Here is a 20,434-nt window from a genome sequence, read left to right as displayed (position 1 = left end):
AGCTGAGAAGCAGCAACAATGAGAAGAAACTACAATAAATAGTATCCTTTAAAAAAAACTACCAGAAAAATAAATGGCATATAATTAAACATAAGGATGATATGATAAATGAATGATGCAAGAGATACAAATGAAAAGAAACATCTACATGTAAACAACATGACCAAACCTGATTAGGAAGCTCGAGACTGTGTCATGAGGAGTATGCGAATTTTAGGTGAACATGAGTTATGTGCTTTGGGTCTTGCACTGATCATGCTCATGCAATTCGGGTTGTGCACTGACTCTTATGGTTGTTGAAACATTTGGGTGGTAACAATTAACAAATAAAAATGACTAAAGTGGTGGGTCCACAAAGCTTGGTGGAGTTTTGAGGGTATGGATGTCTTGGCCACATTTGACACATGGAAGAATACCGGGGTAGTGAAGTGGAGATGTCACAAAACCATACAACCATAGATGGGGAGACCTTTTATTGTTCATACACGTTTGTGCCGGGCTAGTTAATTTAATTTTATTGATTGTTTTAAATTATTTATTTTAAATCAATAAATGATCTTAACATTCTAGTGCATGCATGTTAATCAAGAGGACTTTCCACACATAATGTAATGCTTTTGGCCATGAAAAAATGCTACTCAGCTACTAACATATTGCAATTTTATCACTCTAAGCATGTAATTGTGTCCAATTCCAATAAAATTGGTGGATCTCAACAAACAATTATATGGGCATCACTCTCAATTCCACCTTCATAAGACTTAACATGACTCACTAGAGGTTCAACTAGTCTTTCTTGGACTCCTTTCTTTGTTGATACTTGAAAAGATAGCCCACTGTAAAATACACCCCATGCATGATTCACATTAGAAGGCAAAACACAAGAATGAGCAATTCTAACTCAAATGGAAAACTTACATCAAGTCTTGACACTTTTTCCTTTATGTTATATCTTGACCAAATTAGTACAAACTCGAACCAGTGCATCTATATTCAACCTTATAATTATGCAGAACATAAAATATCCAAGTTTAACTCCATTCTATTCAAAACAAAACTTCACTCAATTTCTAGACATTGTTCTTAAAGAGGATGAAGTCTTATTATTCTATTTGAACCAATTAAACAGAGAACCTGACCTATTTTTCTTCAAATTCATTACAAAACTCATCGTTCTGCAGAATGAAAGAACACTTAACATTAGCTTTGCTTCAGCGTTAACAAGTATCACAGTTCACAAAGACCTTGATCTTATAGTTTAACTATTATTTGCAAGGAAATGAAGCCAACTTATCATACTTGCAGTAATTTCCACCAAGACTTTTTTTTTAACCAACGAAAATATGAAGTTTTTCATATTGAAGATAGAAAATTGAAGTAACAAGGAAATTTTGTGCTTTTAAAGCATCATCGCTATGAGATCAAATGGCACTTAAGAATACTTATGCATCAACTATTACAATATTATTAGCTCATTTGACAATCAAGTTAGATTTACTACTAACTTATTAGAACCAACACCAACCTAGAACCAATGGTATGGAAAATTGAGAAAGTCATTTATCTTAGGCTCATTGCATCACAAGTAAAGAGAATTTGGAAGAATAATCAGCCATTAGATTACAAATTTTCCGAACATGTTCCTTTTCCCTTCTTCAGCAACATCCTAGTGCCTCATTCTCTAAGGATGAAATTACTATTTTCTTGGAGCATGAAGTTCAAACATCTAAAGAAACATCTTTATCCATTTCAATTAGGACCAAGTACTATAAAAGAATAACATTAATTTTTTAAACAATAGCTCAAATAACTTCAACTTTAAACAAAATTGAAAGGTGTGTATGCAAATTGAAATAACATCTTTATTCTTTTTTATTGGATCGACCTGGCTAAAGGCCAGCCCTTTGTTTTACAACATTACAAGAATATTATTGAAACTGCAAACTGGAAAATAAAGCACAGATGCTCTCATTAAGCCAAACTACACGGAATTCTAAAGCAAAATATAGAGATGACACCACCAAATTATAACACACTCTGTTAAAAAAAATGTGGCACCAACAATTAAAAACTTTTAGAAAATAACAGAACAGAACATAAGAACAGCAAAAAATAGAAACGTATAAAGAAGAGAGCAAAAGAGGAGAAAAACTGATATAATGTATTTCAGGTTTGTAACTCAGTTTTTCTTCCCACACTTTGAACTATTATTACAACAAGAACTAAAATAGAAAAACTAACAAGTTCCTAATTGGATAAAATAAACAGCCAATTATGACTAAGCTAAAAGTAGACATCATAGCCTGCAACTATAAGTTGTTATTTTTTTATTATTTTTTTTTGCATAAGCAAACTTTAACCAACTTACAAGCAACCATAAAAACTGAACAGACATTGAAATATTTTAGGTTAAATTCTTCAATTGGTTCTTATAATTTCATGATAATCTTTTTAGTTCTTATAGTTTGAAAGTAATTTTTTTAGTATCTATAGTTTACATTTTAATTCTCTTTTAGTCTTTGCAGTTTAAAATTATTTTTTCTAATCTTTATAGTTTGTATTTTAATGCTCTCTTAGTCCCTATAGTTTGAAAGTGATATTTTTAGTCCTTATAATTTGTATTTTAATTACCTTTTAATCCTTACTATAAAAAATATATAAAAATAATTAGCTACAAATTAGTTATAAATTATCAATTATTTTTTATTACAAATTATCTTACGATAAATTAGTTACGAATTACTTGTTAATATTTTTGTAGTTAACTGTAATTGATAATATTACTCATATTTTGATGGTAAAGATTAAAAGAGAATTAAAATATAAAGTATAAAGATTAAAAATATCACTTTTAAACTATAGGGACTAAAAGAGAATTAAAATACAAATTATAAGGACTAAAAAAATTACTTTCAAAACTATAGAGACTAAAAAAAATATTTTCAAATTATAAGAATCAAAAAGATAAAAATCGTGAAACTAAGAATCAAATGAGTAATTTAATCAATATTTTATAATAAAAACTTAGGAAAATCTTAATGGTCAATAAAAATTTATATATATATATATATATATATATATATATATATATATTTATTTATTTTTTATTTTTAGTGATCAATGATTAATGGCCCATGTGATTAATAATGGCCCATTAAAAAATGCTAATGATGGATGTGTATAAAGTTATTACCAAGAAGATCCCCAAATCGAATACTGGACAAAAAGACAGAGGCTTTTTATTTATTTATTTTTTTTTATCACATTACAAGTATAAAGTACTCATTTACCAATAAATGTTTGTTAAGAAATCATTTTTACTGAAGAGGTAGGCAGGGAAGAGAGAGATGGCAGGAGGGAGGTATTGTGAGAAGGAAGTGCTTCCATTCACCGCAATGGTTGCTGTTGAGTGCACCAACGTTGGTGTCAACGTTCTATTCAAAGCAGCAACTGAGAAGGGTTTAAGTTACTATGCCTTCATCGCTTATTCATTTGCAGTCTCCACCCTTTTCCTCCTTTTGCCTCTGCCCTTCGTCTTTCGATGGTGTTTTATTACATTTGAAGTCCTTAATTTTTGTTCCTGAGAGATCATGGTTACCTCCTATAATTCAAATCATTTCCTTTATGTTAGTTGTGCATTTATGCAGGTCAAGGGGGCTTCCTCCACTCAATCTGTCTCTCATCTTCAGAATTTTCCTCCTTGGAGTAATTGGGTACAAAATAGTGCAATTTTTTCTTACTTTTTCAGAATCATTTCTTGTGAAAAATAAAATCAAGTTATGAATAAATATTGATGTTAATTTTTGTTATTGCATTGAGTGAGTGAGGCAGACTTACAGCGCAGCTTTGTGGATATAAAGGACTTAAATACACTTCGCCCACTCTTGCTTCTGCTCTTAGCAACCTTATACCGGCTTTCACCTTCATACTAGCAATCATTTTCAGGTGAATATCTACCTAACTCTCTTCCTTCAATCTTGGAAATTATCTGCCAAAATATATATCTTGCTTGAACACAGTTTTTACAAGTCAATTAATTTTGTGATTTTCAACATTACACTCATTTGCTTTGGGATTATCCAAGATTCATATATTTCAAGGATATTAATATTAAGGACTTTAAGTTTTTTACTTTTATTGGATGGCGGTGAATCGGATGAATAAATATACTTTTATTGGATGTCCTTTTCACTTCATCGTATATTCAAATTCAAATTAGGTAAGCAAGAATAAATAAAAGGAACATTGTTGATTGCAATCAGTTTAGGCCCACTGACAAGATTTTTTTTTTTTTTGGTCAACAACAAGATATTTCTTTGAGAAATGTTATTTTTCCATAATAATATTTTATAAGAATTTATATGGACTCATTTTTTGCCTTTTATTTTTAATTACATCACCTATATTAGTTTTTTTTTCTTATCTCACTCCTATAAGTACAAATCATTGTTAAAATTTATAATACAAATAAAAATTAATCTAATTAGAAGATCTCTAATGGTGTAACTGATAAGTAGTAACTATAATGATGTAGTTTAACTATTTTTTTTTGGTCTTTGAATGTGATTTGAGATCTAAGAATTAAAATAAGCTAAAATATACTTTCCATACTCATCACTATAGAAATATTCAAAATTCTTTCTTGCAATCAAAGTTTTTTATACTCAAAAAATTGAAATGTTATTTTTTGCCTGGAATAAGATTCGAACATTTAAACATATGTGCATTACTTTTTTATATAAATTATATACATAAAACATACTAACAAAATGATATATTTCAATTTTATGGGAACAAAATACATATTGAAAATTTTGCATAAACTAAAAAAAATATTTTAACCTTTAAAAAATGCTCTCCAATTGTCTAACAACTATTCATAACGGTTAAAAATGTTATTTATATCAACAACAATTCTCATAAAAATTGTCACATTAATTGCTTCAATAATGAAATTGTATAATAATTGAATTTCAATTTTTTTATGCGATTTAATTTTAAATCTAAGAATTCTATAAACAACTTTCACTCAGTTTTTTTTATGTAATTAAAGAAGCATTGACCGATGCAAATTCGTACGTCATTTGAAGTACTATATTTCTATTAAATCACTATATATTTGTCTGAAAATTATAGATTTTTAAAGTTGAAAGACTAAATATTTCTATTTTAAAATGAGATAAAATTGGAGGAACAAATCATATTTTAACCATTTATAAATTATCATCTTATTTTCATTATTATTACTATTTTGATTCATTCTAGTCACTCGCTCAGTTTTTTTTTTTTTTTTTTTTTTAAGAAGGTTCAGTTTTTATTCTAAAGTCTAAACCATGTGCTTTGGTCCTTTGTATAAAGAATGGAAAAGGTAGCTTTGAGAAGCCCAAGCACTATGGCCAAAATCTTGGGTTCGTTAGTATCCATATCAGGTGCACTCATAGTTGTTCTTTATAAAGGGCCCATAATCTTATCAACTTCTTCTCCACAACCTTCACCAACAACTGATTCTCCAATGGATTCTACATCTCAAACAAACTGGGTTCTTGGTGGATCTCTACTTGCCATTGAGTTTCTTTTGGTTCCAATCTGGTACATTGTTCAGGTATTAATTAAACTCACTTGAAAAAGAATTTAGTTTTCATTTTATTTTCTGTTTCTAAAGATTTATATAGAAAATAATGAAAATAACTAAAATCTTAATTTCACTATTTTCATTATAAATCTTAGGAAAATAAGAAATAAAGTATAACATTGTTGTAGTTCTAAAAGAAGAAATAAAGTTATAAAAATAAAAACTAAAACCATTTTTTTTTTCAAATAAAAAAATAATAGCTGAAGAGTAAAAATACTACTAAAATACGATTTTTGTTGCTTGGAATCAGACCAATATTATGAAACAATACCCAGCAGAGTTTATTGTGGTCTTCTTATACAACTTGACTGGGACTCTCATATCTACACCAATTTGCTTGCTATTAGAAGCCAATCTGAGCTCTTGGAAGATAAATTGTGATATAACATTGATCGCCATTATATATTCGGTGAGAAGTACGCTAGCAAATTTAACATTTCCTCTCATCTTTTTATCAGAAACAAATTTTAGTATGAAATACACTAAAACTTGTTTCTTATACAAAGGACTAGAGAGTATATAGATAAACAAGTCATGGAAATGAAATATTTAAACTAAATTCTGCAACTAATACTTCTTGCAGGGTTTCTTTTCCACGGGCCTAAGTAGTTTGGTTCACACATGGGGCCTCCATCTTAAAGGCCCAGTTTATATATCAATCTTTAAGCCTTTGTCGATAGTCGTTGCCGCTGCTTTGAGTGTTATATTCCTCGGTGATGCATTATATTTTGGAACGTATGGACTTCTTTCTCTTTCTTTGTTGTTTTTCAGTTTTAATTCTCAAAAAATTAAAGGCTTAATTATCAATTCAATCCATTTTTTTCTGACTGCTAGTCCATTTTTTATTTCTAAAAAGTCTAATCGTTCTTTATTTTTTTAAAAATACTTCAATGTTGTTCTTTTTTTAAAATAAAAATGTTTCAATGTGATTCTTTTCGTTTAATTGAGGCTGACAAGTGATAATGTTATGTTGCAAGTTCTGGCAGAAAGTATCACACAGATATTTAAAAAAAATAAAAAATAAAGGATCATATTGAAACATTAAAGGACCACACTGAGACATTTTAAAAATAAAAAACTTGATTAAAATTTTCAAAAAATACGAGAACTTAATTGAACATTATAAATAAATAAAGGGATCAAATTGATAATTAAGTCAAAATTGAAAGTATTACAGAACACAAATAGTTGTTTCTTTTTTTGTAATGCACTTTTTGACATATATACGTTTCTTGTTTCAAACGTTGTAGCGTTGTTGGAGCAGTGATACTCTCATTTGGGTTTTATGCTGTCTTATGGGGGAAAGCAAAAGAAGAAGAATTGACTGTAGTGGACTTTGATGATATACGTCCTCCTTCAAATACTAAGAGTCCTTTGTTGCAGAGCTACAAAGTGAAAGATGAAGATAACCAAAATATTTAACTATATTGTAATTTTATTTGAAATTCCAAAAAAAAACAAAGCATTGTGACATTTTCTATTTCTGATTAGAGTGAGAATCTAATGCATATCAAACATCTTGATCCTTATCTAAGTATCTATCGAACGGATTACAAGGCGAAGGTTAAAAGGTTCAAGGAAAAACTAAATGAACTCAAGATATTTGATAAGAGACAAATTCATGGAAAGGAAAAATATTTTTGTAAATATTCATTAAGTCTTAATATATGTCAGGTCTATCCTTTGATTTTGGTGAAAATTCACCTAAACTTTTTCTTATAAAAAACTAAAGCTCAAATAACTTCAAACTTCAACAAAATTGAAAGGCGTGGAAGCAAATGGGAATAGCATGTTTTTATTCTTATTTATTTGGATGAACCAGGCTAAAGACCAGACCTTTGTTTCACAACATTACAAGATTATTATTGCCACTGCAAACTGGAAAATAAAGCATACTTGCTCTTATTGAGCCAAACTACACGGAATTCTAAAGCAAAATATAGAGATGACACCACCAAAATTTTAACACAGTAAGTGTTAAAATTAAAAACTATATATATAGTTGCTTGAGAGTTTTGGGTAAGGAGAGAGCTTCTTCCATGGGAGTGAAACTCCAGATATACACTATATATCTTTCAGTTTTTAGTCAGCAATTTCCTGAACCATGAGTACATGGTGGATCCAGCCGATGGCAATTTCTTTTAAAAGGGTCGCATCCAATAAAAGGAGGATTACGGTACGCGGGCCCGATCGGAATAGTCACTGCCTCTGCATAATAGCACATACATATCATTAATAATTATTGTCGCTTCTTTTTTATTTATCTTTTAACATTTTTAGATAAACATTAAGAAAAGATGAAACTTACATACATTATCTCAGAGATGTTGTTTTTGTTGTGCTACAATTAGAATTTAAGTTTTACCTTGTAATTTATAAGATTTAATTAAATATTTTTTAGTTCTTATAATTTAATATTTTTTTATTCTTGTAAATTATTTTTTATTTTTAATTATTATAAATTATGTTTATTTTATTTTTTATTATTATATATAGCACTTCAAATAACATTTGCTTATTATTTAAAATACTATCTAAAATATTTTAAGGACTAAAAATAAAATAAACATAATTTAGAAGGATGGAAAATAAAATAAAAATAATTTTACAAGATAAAAAAACAAAAAAAAAATGTTAAATTACAATCACTAAAAAATATTTAAGTCTTTATATAATTCTATAATGAGAAAACTGAATATGTGGATTGTCATGGTAGAACTTCATTTCTGATTGGAGAGCAAAAAAAACATTTTTTATAAAAAAAAGTGAAAAAGAACCTAAAATACTATATCTAAATTTCTTTCATTAGGAAATGTAATAATTTTTTATGCTAAAAAATATATTGATATTAAGTTATTTATTTTATCCATTTTTATTGGTACTTTACAATAAATAATATATGTGTAACTTAATTAAAAATTAGGTGAAAAGTAAGTGTATAATATTGACAAAAAATAAAGATTACGTGTGTCCTCAAATCCATTATGTTAGTGTTAGTCCAAGAAAATTTTACATATAATAAGAATTAAACATGAATTTTTTCTGTTAAAAAAATTGTTTTCACTTATATTAATATAATAGGATCTCACACAATTACGTCAATCCTCTCGATTGATATTATTTTGAACTTTGTAAATGACAAATAAATATCATCTGAAAATTCAGCAATTAAAAAGAAATAGAGAAAGTATGTTCATATTTCATTTAATTTTTTTTTTGTCTCGGTTTGTTATTCACAAATATGCTAAAGCAGGCAGATTTGATACATGATACATCTACAGACTAATATAAAAGCATAAAAGAGTGGTTGTCTTGCATGAGAGTTTGGTAGGTTTTAAGTTGCAATTCATTTTCAATTACCAAAGCCAAACGTGAGATAGATGCTGGAATGCAATATTAATTTCTTGATGAAAAACAAGTTTATATATTAATATGCACATGCGTATGAGATTTGAACAACTTGAGAGTAGTTAGTCATGGGTGTTACCCTTCGGTTCTCGAGCTAGAGTTGAACTGGGAACGAAAGCCACATAGGGCAACAGTAAGAATGCAATAAGAATTGCCTTCATGGTTGGGGATATTTAATGCTTAGTAGATATAATTCAATTTTCCTTTTGCATGTATATAAAGCATGTTATCATGTATTTATAGTCTCAAATATTTGTAAATGCACATTGACTAATAACAGGACTCTTTGCAACTTGCTCACTGACTGGAGGACCAAACTTTAAGAAGATTTTTTTTGTTTGGTTAGATATATACCACGCATTGACTAGACATTTTGGAAATGCACACAAATTAAGTTTAGGATATTTCCTGGAAATGCAAGCAATTATTTAGGGAATAAAATCCATTGAGATAAAATTTATGTTTGTTTACTGTTATGTATCAATTTTTCAACAATTTTCTTAAAAGATCAATATTAGTTATTAATTTATTTGTTTTTGTTAGTAGAAGATATTAGTTAATCTATGATCTCTTTTTTTTTTTTTCTTTTTTTCCTTCAACCATCAAGGCCAAAATTCTTACAAAATTTCAACAAAGTAATTTTGAAATTTCCATCCCATGAATTATGTTGTTTTCAACTACTGAAATTTTATATTTAAATGAAAAGAAATTTGACAAATAGAAAAACGGAAAGGAACATACAACCAATCGAAAATTAAAAGACAGCCGAAGACTCGCAAGAAGACTTACTTGATAAAAGATCTGCAAAAACATCCATTTTCATGTTCCAACATTTTCACATGTATCATTTTCTCAGTACTAATAAACGGACAGAAAATCAATTATGTTTTTATCTTAACTTATTTGGAATAAATCAAGAGGGTGCGTAAAAAATAATTACCATAAAGTAAATAAGCTACCTAACTTGGCTTTTAAGAAACTCGATGTTGTTTCTTAAAATTAATGTTACAAATACAAAAGTAGATTAATTTTATTAATAAAATAATCCTTTGTTACAAATACATAAAGGAAATAAGTCATTTATTTGATTTCTTTTTCAATAAAATGTTTTAAATATATTTATCCTTTGTTAACAAATTCTATGAAATATTTATAACAGAAAATGATAAAAAAGAAGACGACTTTCTAGAGAAATTAAAAGCATTTTTTGGTGTAAGATAAAATTCTTTAGACATACACTAGAAAGATCACTATAAAGGGTTTGCAACTTTACCACTATAAAGGGTTTGCAACAATTATTCAGAGGTTAAATTTGACATTAACAGTTTGATAAATTAACCTGCAGCAATTCCTTTAGGATAAGAACATATTGATTTTCTGTCCATGAAAATGGATGTTTTTGATTTGCAGCTCTTTTATCAAGTCTTCGGCTTTGTCTTTTTGGATTGGTTATATATTTCTTTTGGTATTCCTATTTGTCAAATTTCTTTTCGTCATATGCATATAAAATTGCAATAGTTGAAAACAACATATAAATTATATTCGATAAAACTAATTAAAAAAATTAATTAAAAGCTGTAAAGTTAATCAAAAATTAAAAAATTAAATGAAAGTCAAAAAATTAGTTAGTAATTAAAAACTAAAAAATTAACCTATTAAACTAGAAGTCTTCAATAGAACTAGTTGTTGTTGATATACTGAAAAATATAAAATGATAAAAAATAATAACACCGTATTTTATTTTAAAATATATAACAAGAAAATCAGTAAATATATTAAGAATAAAAGTAAAAAAAATGTAAAAAATTAGAAGATAAAAACTAACATTTTTAAAAAAATCTACTTCAATTAATATTTAAAAAAAATAGAAGTTACTGACAAAATTTATTCATGATCAAATAATCAAATAAACTTTTTAATTGATAAAAAAATTAAAAATTAATTAAAATATTTTGTTAGACATAACCTAATTAATAACTAGAATGGAAATTTCAAAATTATTTTGTTGAAATTATATAAGTTGAATATATAACAATAAGCAAATATAGATTTTTGTCTCAATTTAATTTACTGCCTAAATAAATGCTTGCATTTCGGGGAAAGACCCTAAAATTTGTCCGTATCATCAAAAGTCTAGTCACTCGTCAGTGAGCAAGTTAGAAAGCAAGTCCTGTTTTTTTAGGTGACTTGACCATAATTTAGTTGACTTAGACATGTAGTTAGTCATCTAGTCCAACACATGTGAATACTAAATGAATTTAGTATAAATAATTATTTTTGCTTCTAAATATATAAAATTTTGATAAATTTATTTTCAAAAGATAAAAATTTTAATTTGTAAATAATTACTTACTCTGCGGGTCTTTAAACTAATACAAAATTTATAATTAGGCCATTAAACTTTTTTTTTGTTTTTAATTAAATTCCTGAATTTGTATTTATTTTTTTATTTAGTTCCGTGTTGGATCTTTACTAAGAAAACAAATACAAGTTGTACAACCCAATTGAATAAAAACAAAATTCAGACACACTTAGTTAAAAACAATAAACAGTACGTTCAGGGACTAATTAAAATAAAACTAGTGACTTTTTTGCAGCACACTTCATTGATTTGAGACTATAAATACATGATAACATGCTTAATAGTTTATATCCATCCAAAAGGAAAATTGAAATACATCTACTAAGCATTAGATATATATCCCGAAACGATGAAGGCTATTATTGTTTTCTTCTTACTCTTGGCCTCTGTTTTTTTCCTTCCCAGTTCAACTCTTGCTCGACAACTACTGCAGAAAGGTAAACTCACTACTCTCAACTTCTTCAAATCACATAAGCATCTTCATAATAAACTTGCTTTCCATCAATATATCATATAAAAGGATTTGCAGCATGCATATCACGTTTAATTTGTTTATGTTTTAAATTATAATGAATTAATCACAATTCGAAACTTACCAAACTCCCATATGAAAGAAAGCTACACCAATATTATTAAGGTTTAAAAATAATATTTTGTATCTTTGATAAATATTTAATTTTTGTGTTTACATTTTAACAAATTTTTATTTTATATTGTGTTCTTAATAAAATAATAATTATTTTTGGTGTTTGATATTTTTTTGCCCTTAATAAATTAATGAATTGTGTTTGTATTCTCAGATAAAAATTCATTTATAATTTAGTCAAGATTAAAATAAATTTTGTTAATTCATTGAACACTAAAATAAAATATCAAAAATCATAAATAAAATTATTATTTTATAAAAAAAATTAACGTATAATAAGAATTTATTGAAAAAAAACATAAAAATTAAGTATTTATCAGAAGTAAAAAAAAAAATTTAAGCTTATTATATATTAATTAGTCGATAGATGCATCAATGTATCATGCATGTATCAAATCTGCCTGCTTCGTATATTATGCAAACACTGACAAAAAAATTATGTGAAATATGAATATTATTATTAATTAATGATATATATATATGCAGGAGGGGTGACTGGATGTACATCGAACCCGAATATACCTTGCTATCCGCCACCAAAACGAGCATGTCCTATATATATTCGTAATTGCTGACGAAAATTATATGTTTCTGGACTCTAAAGTTTCACTCAAATCGAGGGGAGAAGCAATTAATGTCATGCTGCTATATATATATATATATAGTTTTTATTTGGTGCCTCATCTTTTTAACACTATTCCTGTGTTAAAACTCGGTGGTGTCACATCTTTGCTTTAAAATTCCGTGTTCTTTTCCAGTTTGCAGTTGCAATAATCTTCTAATGTTGTACTGAGGCAAAGGCTTGCCCTTTTAGCCACTCAATAAATATGAGAACTTCATTACGTACGTGCCTTTCAATTTTATTTAAGTTTTCCAAATACAAACTGTTGAAGGAAGACATTTATTTTGAGAATCGAAATAACTTAACTCTCAAAAACATAACTTCTTATAATGTTTCTAACCAACAAATATAGTTTTTATTCACGGGACTTGGTATCAAAAACTCTTTTGTACGTTTTTACAGCTTGAGGAAAAACTTATATATATATATATATATATATATATATATATATATATATATATATATATATATATTCATTTATTATAAAATTATAATAAGTAATTTTCTTATCATTCACAAAGTAAAAGCAAAAACAGAAAAAGAAACTATCTACACACAAGACATTGGTGTCCACATAGTCAACGAAGAATCATTATGAGCAGGACATTTTGTCCACACGAGTTGCTATCACAGTATCATTGTAGCAGTCAACAAAGGAAATATGACCTTCTGTTGTTGTATAAAACTTTAATTATCTGCTCAATCAAAGGATGATACGGATTAATAATAATGAGTTATTATAAAAAAACATATATAATTTATTTCAAATAAATGACTTATTAATTAACTAAAAAATATTATTTTCTTAAAAGCCAAGTTAGGTAGCTTATTTTATTTCTGATAATTATTTTTTGCGCACCCTCTTGATTTATTCCAAATATTTAAGACAAAAAAACTACTATTTCCTTAATTTAAATTATTTATATCAGATATTAAAGTAATTTTATACATTTAATTAAAAAAACAAAATCTTCCAATTTTCTCTCGTCTCCTCCAAACTCTCGTATCTCTTTTCTATCTTTTTCAGTATCCCACGTTCTCCTATCCCAAATGTTTCTCCGTATCTCACTCATCCGTAACAATTGAGAAGAAAAAAGGATTGCAATATGGTAACAAAAAAGGTTGATTGGCGGAAAAAGATGAAAGAAACCAAAGAAGAGAAAAAAAATTGAGTTCAAATCGTTTTCACTAATAATAATTAACAAATTAATAATTAATATCATTGACCTTTAAAAAAAAAATTTGAATTTTTGTTCCATAACAATAAACAATTTTTTTTGTCTCAATGAATTTTATTCCCTAAATAAATGTTGCATTTCCAGGAAATAACCTAAAAATTTTGTCCATTATCCAAACTCTAGTCAATGTGCGGTATATCTAACTTGACAAAAAAATCTTTTTGATTAAAGAGCAAGTTACAAAGATATATGTGACTAGTCAACATTTTCTCTCTCTTTCTCCACCATTCATTGATTTGAAACTATAAATAGATGATAACATGCTTTATATATGCAAAAGAAAAAATATTGAATTATAAGCAACAAGACTACTCTAAAGTTGTTCAAATCTCATGAAGAAATTAATATACCAAACTTGTTTTTCATCAAGAAATTAATATTGCTTTCCCGTATCTATATCACGTTTGGCTTTGTTAATTGAAAATGAATCTCAACTTAAAATGTACCAAACTCTCATGCAAGACAACCACGTACACCAATTTTATTTTATTTTTATTAATCTGGCTCTTTTATGCTTTTATATTAGTCTGGAGATGTATCATTTATCAAACCTGCATGCTTTAGCATATTTGTGGATAGCAAACTGATGAATTAATTTAAATAATTGTAATCAGAAACAATAAAAATAAATTAACATAAAATTAAACTAATTAACTAAATCAAGCGAGAGAAGAAAAACAAAACCTAGGAGGATATGTTATATATCTCTCTGAATTAAAATAAAACTAGTAATTTTTTTGCAGCACTTTTATCAAGTCTTATTGCGAGTCTTCGGTCTTATCTTTCTGAATTGATGATTGCGTTTTTATGTCCCTTTCCATATTTTTATTGGTTAAATTTGTTTTCTTCCTCATAAAATAAAATTTCACTAGCTGAAAACAACATAATCAATAGGGTGGAAATTTTAAACTATTTTGTTGAAATTTAGTTCAACAAGAGTAACAAATATAAATTTTTGTCTCAATAAATTTCCAGGAAATATCCTAAAATTTGAGTATTTATCATCCAAAGTCTTATCTACGAACCAGACAAGAAAACATTTTAACATTTAATTTAGTCCTCCAGTGTCACCAAGTGACACAGCAAGTCCTGTAATTAGTCATTTATACAAATTTTGAACTCTTATTATGAGATTATGAAATTTCAAGTCAATTTTATGTTTCGAGTCTTTCTGAAGTCTAGTCAATGTGCGGTATAGAATCCGACAATAAATCTTTTTGAAGTTTAGTCGTCCAGTTAGTGGCATGTTAGAAACCAAGTCCTATAATTAGTCATTTAGACAAAGAGATGTGGCTAGTAAATATTTTTTTTCTCCGCCCCCACTTCATTGTTTTTATCGAAATTATAATCATAATTTATATTAAATATTATATAATTTTGTAATAAATTAAAATTTTGAATTTTTTATTTAATAAAAAAATGAATTACATATTTTATCTTTAAATATTTATTTGTTAATAGAATTATTTTAATGAAAAATTCTTTATTATTTTGAACATATTTTTCTTTCAAGATACAATTTTCACTATTATAACATAAATTTTTTTGCAAGTTTGAAACAATATAATAATAGGAAAGAAATTTAAAAAGTGTTGCGTTGAAATTTACTTCAATAACAGTAAGCAAATATAAATTTGTCTTAATGAATTTTATTCCCTGAATAAATGTTGGCGTTCACCGGAATACTCTAAAGCTGCCTTTCTTGTTTGTTTGTTTTTATTTCTTTTCCAAATCATTAAAAGCATCGAACCAGTACTTATTACTGGATCACGAAAAGATGTTTTTAGATTTCGCATTTTAAATCCTCCTTTTTAATTTTTTTTTCTATCAATAATTTATTTAAATTTAATATTGTTTTTTCTTATTCTAAAAAATATTAGTTATATTTCTTTAGAATATTTTTTTTCTTTTTCATATTCTATTCTATATTATAGCACAGGAAACCGAAAAAAATGACAAAAAAATTAGAAAAATGATATATATATATATATGATATCTTCTTCGTCTTTTTGGATATTTTAGATATAATAGTGTATTAGTGTTAGTTCTAACTGAAATAAATAAATAAAATATATCAAAGTTTTAGACTTCGTCAAAGGATGTTTTTATGGAGCTCTTTTATCAGGTCTTCTTGCAAGTCTTCATGATTTTTGTCTTATTGGATGGGTTATATGTTCCTTTCTGTATTCCTATATATTTTTCAATTTTTTTTCATTTAATATGCATATAAAATTTCACTAGTTGAAAGCAACATAATTAATAGGATGAAAATTTAAAAATTATTTTGTGGAAATTTAGTTCGGTAACAGTAAACATATATAGATTTTTGTTAAATAAATACTTGCATTTCCAGGAAATATTCTAAAGTATTATGCATTATTGAATGTCAAATCAATGTGACAACAAACCTGACAATACCTAGTCCTCTAACCAGTGTGCAAGTCCACTTAACTGAAGTGGATAGTTTTATGAAAACAAATTATCAAGAAAACAATTTATATGGCAGAAGTTGTTTTTTTTACACCCATTTTTCATATAATGATTTTTTTATATTGATTATATTTATAATAATAGATGAAAAAAATAATTTCTTCATCAGTTATAATATATATATACTATCATATTATATATATATATATATATATATATATATATATATATATAAAATATGATAGAATAAATTGGAAGAAAAAAGGCAATCGGGATTAACGACTTTAGGGTATTTACTAGGAAGGCAAACATTTATAAGGCAAGAAAATGCATTGAGACAAATCTATATTTGCCTACTGTTGTTAAATTAACGGGTTAATTTCCACAATTTTAAAATTTATTTCACTACAAGAAAAATCCACTTTACAGACAAAATTCTAATTCTGTATCGATCTAAAATAAGAAAAACAGTCACCACATCAGTTAGCAACTAAATTGGAGACCATTTTTTATTAGTAGCTAAAACCTTCGTAGCTGATTTTGGGGACCAACATACAAACTGTTTTACAATCCAATTTAGCGACTGACTTATAAACAGTTTTAGACGCTTATTTCAGAGTTGCTGATTCTGTGACAGATTAGAGTGGCCATTTTTTGTAATGACTGATTTACTAATGATGTTATAATAACTGACTTGGTGACCGATTTTAAACATTAACCAGTAACTAATTCAGTAATCCCTTTAAACGACTGATTTAACAACCAAAGAAAGTTGGGAAATCAGTCTCAAAATATTGAATGTCTATTACTAGGAGATTCTTCACCTATCCACCATCCCCCTAATTTTTCAGATTTAAACCAGACGAATATTATACATAGATTTTCAACTTCCATAAGAATCAACACATAATATTCAACAATGCTATTTAAATAGTTTGGAATAGAAAACAAATGTTCTAATTATTTTTTAAAAATATTTCGGTTACTTGGGTTACAATACCATGGCAAAAGTTCAAAACAATTAAAAACCAGAAAATCAACCAACAAAATGCACTTAAGAAATCCACTGGGTAATACTAATAATAAGGAACTAAGGTTGAAAACGCCTACGAATGATAAGATCTGCACCACAAGTTAACAAGGAGTTTCCCTTGATTAGATTTTTCATTGACTTTCTTTGTCAGGCCTACCCTGAAAAACACAAGTTACCAATTTAAAATACATATGCCCAAAACAAATTTAATAAAAAAAGATCCAACAATTACTAACTCTGTGAGCATCAATATGAGGAATATTGTTTCCAACTTGTGAAGTTTTATATTCATGTGAAAAGAAATTTGCCAAATATAAATAATGAAAATGCAAAGGAAAGACAGCCAAAAACTTGCACTAAGACTTGATAAATAAAATTATACTTTCGTCCCTTGGGAGGTATGAGTATTACATTGCCTCTTATGCTGAAATATAAAATCTAGTCCATTTAACTTAAGCACCATTAAAAGAATAATTAAAAATATATAATTAAATTTAGAATAATTAAAAATAACTGATTAAAATAATAATTAAAAAATTTATGAGATAAATTACATATGTTTTTATAATAACTTATTACTACATATATCCGTATGATCCTTTGATTGAGCAGATAATTAAAGTCTTACACATCAAGAAAAGGTCATATTTCCTTTGTTAACTGCTATTGTGATAGCAACTCCTGTGGACACGATGTCTTGCTGATAATGATTCTTCGTTGACTATGTGGACACCAGTGTCCTGTATAGATAGTTTCTGCGGATGCTATAGGAACAACTACCAGCCACCAGATGTATTATGCATAGATCGATAGTTTCTTTTTCTGCTTTTGCTTCTGAATGATAAAAAAATAATTAATAACTTACTATAAATCTATATAATAAATGGATGTATACTTGCACGGAGGTAGAAAGTTAATTTTCCTCCTTATGCTTGTATTTTAGTATAAGTGTCTATCTTATCCACAATCTACTACTGACAAGATAAGCCCAGAAACGAGATACTAAAAGATGAACACTCAAGTAATGTCTCGATCCAAAATAATAAATTAAAGTATTAACTATTTATGAATAATGTTCTTATCTCAAATGAGATGATAGGCTGATCTTTGTTAGTATGGTGATGGAGGATATTTGTTCGAGCCGAATACCTAAGAGTCTTATTACATAAGAGTTCCAAAGTTCAGTGTTTCTCGCTGAGTACTTAGAGTGGTTGTTATTTCTTATGGCTGCTTTTAATATTTTAAAGGTGTTGTTGTGAGGGAAGTTTTTGCATATTGGGCTAATACCGTTTATGAAGTTATCATTAAAATCCTGTTAAAAGTCTAATTTATATGTTTTTCTCAGATTAAATACTTATTTTAGTATTTTGAAATGTGAGGTGGTGAGAAATTAATTATTGAAAGATGAAAAATTTAAATTTAATTTTAAATGTATACAAAGTGTAAAAACTAATCTTATTGGATAATTTAATGTTAAATTGATTTTTAATATTATAATTTAATGTCATTTTTTTTCTTTTTTTTTCTTAATCTTTTTTATTCAAATAACAAAAAGGCCCCATTGTCCATGCACATTGAGTCGTCTCTTCCGCTCTCTCTTTTCTCATTAACCAATTATAATATTAAGTTTTCATTTTCTAGTCACGCGTCTCAACTGCCAAAATATATTTTTCTTTCTACGGTATAAAAATACCTTTATCCATCTCAATTAGGATTTTACAACCTCTTTAAAAAGATGGCGCAAATAATTAAAATCAAACTTAAATAAAATTGAAAGGCACGTAGATAATCAAGTTCTTATAATTTATTGATTGGACAAAAGGCCAAGCCTTTGTCTCAGTACAACATTACAAGATTACTGCAACTGCATGCAAACTGGAATAAGAGCACAGTTCTTTAATTTATTCAGCCAAACCACACGGAATATAGAGATGATGATATATGATGCCACCGAGTTTTAACACAGGAAGAGTGTTAAAAAGATGGCAGCAAGTACCAAGAATTAAAAACTACATATATCATTATAGTACTGTTGGCGGTAGTTTCATGGTAAGCAACCTTCCCTACTATACTGATTACATGGTGGTCTTGGTGGCGATGCGATGTGGCAAGACCTAATGTACCCATTACATGGTGGTCTTGGTGGCGAGTTCGATGGGGCGCAAGGCCTATAACTGCCGCCGCGGCTACATTTAAAAGCGGGATTATTAGGGTTCTGGGTACCGCCTGTCACCACTGCAACATAATAAAATACATAATAATTAATAATGATGTTAATATTTCACATAACTCTTTATGTATGAGTTTGTTAGTCACACAAATATTTTAATTCAAAATTTTCATCTCCCCCTCTACCACCGAACATACAATAAATAGACTGATTTGATAAATACATCATTCATCTACGGACTAATAATTGGTGTGGCTGTCTTCCATGGGAGTTTGGTAGGTTTCAAACTGCGAGTAATTCATTTTAATTTCAAACATAAACAAACGTGATATACATGCTGCATAAAGCCTTATATATTTTATATTGATGGAAAACAAGTTTATTGTGAACATGTGTATGAGATTTGAAGTAGAGAGTAGCTAGTAAGTGTTACCCTCCAGTTGTCGAGCAAGAGTTGAACTGGGAAGGAAAAAAATAGAGGCCAAGAGTAAAATGAAAACAAGGATTGCCTTCATGGTTGGGGAACTTTTAATGCTCAGCAGATATTATTCAACTTTAATTACTTTGAATTTGCAAGGATATATTGTATGTTGTCATGTATTTATAGTCACAAATCAATGAAGTGGGGGCGGAGAAAAAAAATATTTACTAGCCACATGCATATATATCTTTGTCTAAATGACTAATTACACAGGACTTGGTTTCTAACTTGCTCACTAACTAGACGACTAAACTTCAAAAAGATTTATTGTCAGATTCGATACCGCACATTGAATTGACTAGACTTTTGAAGTTTGATGATGCATACATATTTTAGGGTATTTCCTGGAAATGCAAGCATTTATTTTGGGAATAAAATTCATCAAGACAAAAAATTATTTTGAAATTTCCAT

General features: G+C 27.6%; 2 protein-coding genes and 1 long non-coding RNA gene across 4 annotated transcripts; 1 reads left to right on the top strand and 2 right to left on the bottom strand.

Moving 5' to 3' along the window:
• The first annotated feature begins 3,216 nt into the window (after positions 1 to 3,216).
• On the top strand, positions 3,217 to 7,279 carry LOC100805667 (WAT1-related protein At4g15540). 2 transcript variants are annotated; one of them, XM_006586133.4, is made up of 7 exons: positions 3,217 to 3,544; positions 3,648 to 3,713; positions 3,832 to 3,945; positions 5,359 to 5,602; positions 5,883 to 6,041; positions 6,216 to 6,367; positions 6,883 to 7,279. In XM_006586133.4, the coding sequence occupies exons 1-7, from the start codon at positions 3,348 to 3,350 to the stop codon at positions 7,052 to 7,054; spliced, it is 1,104 nt and encodes a 367-aa protein (XP_006586196.1). In that variant the 5' UTR covers positions 3,217 to 3,347; the 3' UTR covers positions 7,055 to 7,279. The 2 variants fall into 2 exon arrangements, with proteins under 2 accessions (XP_006586196.1, XP_006586197.1); XM_006586134.4 differs by lacking the exon at positions 5,883 to 6,041 and having other exon boundaries at positions 3,297 to 3,544.
• Positions 7,280 to 7,776: 497 nt separating this feature from the next.
• On the bottom strand, positions 7,777 to 9,256 carry LOC100500542 (uncharacterized). Its single transcript, XR_415745.3, has 2 exons — positions 9,120 to 9,256; positions 7,777 to 7,840 (listed from the first exon to the last, which is right to left on the bottom strand). It is a non-coding gene; the product is annotated as an uncharacterized lncRNA (long non-coding RNA).
• Positions 9,257 to 19,160: 9,904 nt separating this feature from the next.
• On the bottom strand, positions 19,161 to 20,113 carry LOC100500233 (uncharacterized). The gene is made up of 2 exons (NM_001248155.2): positions 19,975 to 20,113; positions 19,161 to 19,606 (listed from the first exon to the last, which is right to left on the bottom strand). Exons 1-2 carry the CDS (start codon positions 20,054 to 20,056, stop codon positions 19,416 to 19,418), a joined length of 273 nt encoding a protein of 90 aa, NP_001235084.1. The 5' UTR covers positions 20,057 to 20,113; the 3' UTR covers positions 19,161 to 19,415.
• Positions 20,114 to 20,434: the final 321 nt, after the last annotated feature.

This window comes from Glycine max, chromosome 8 (assembly GCF_000004515.6).
Source record: "Glycine max cultivar Williams 82 chromosome 8, Glycine_max_v4.0, whole genome shotgun sequence".
Classification (NCBI taxonomy): domain Eukaryota; kingdom Viridiplantae; phylum Streptophyta; class Magnoliopsida; order Fabales; family Fabaceae; genus Glycine; species Glycine max.
This window is presented reverse-complemented; position numbering and strand designations above follow the sequence as displayed.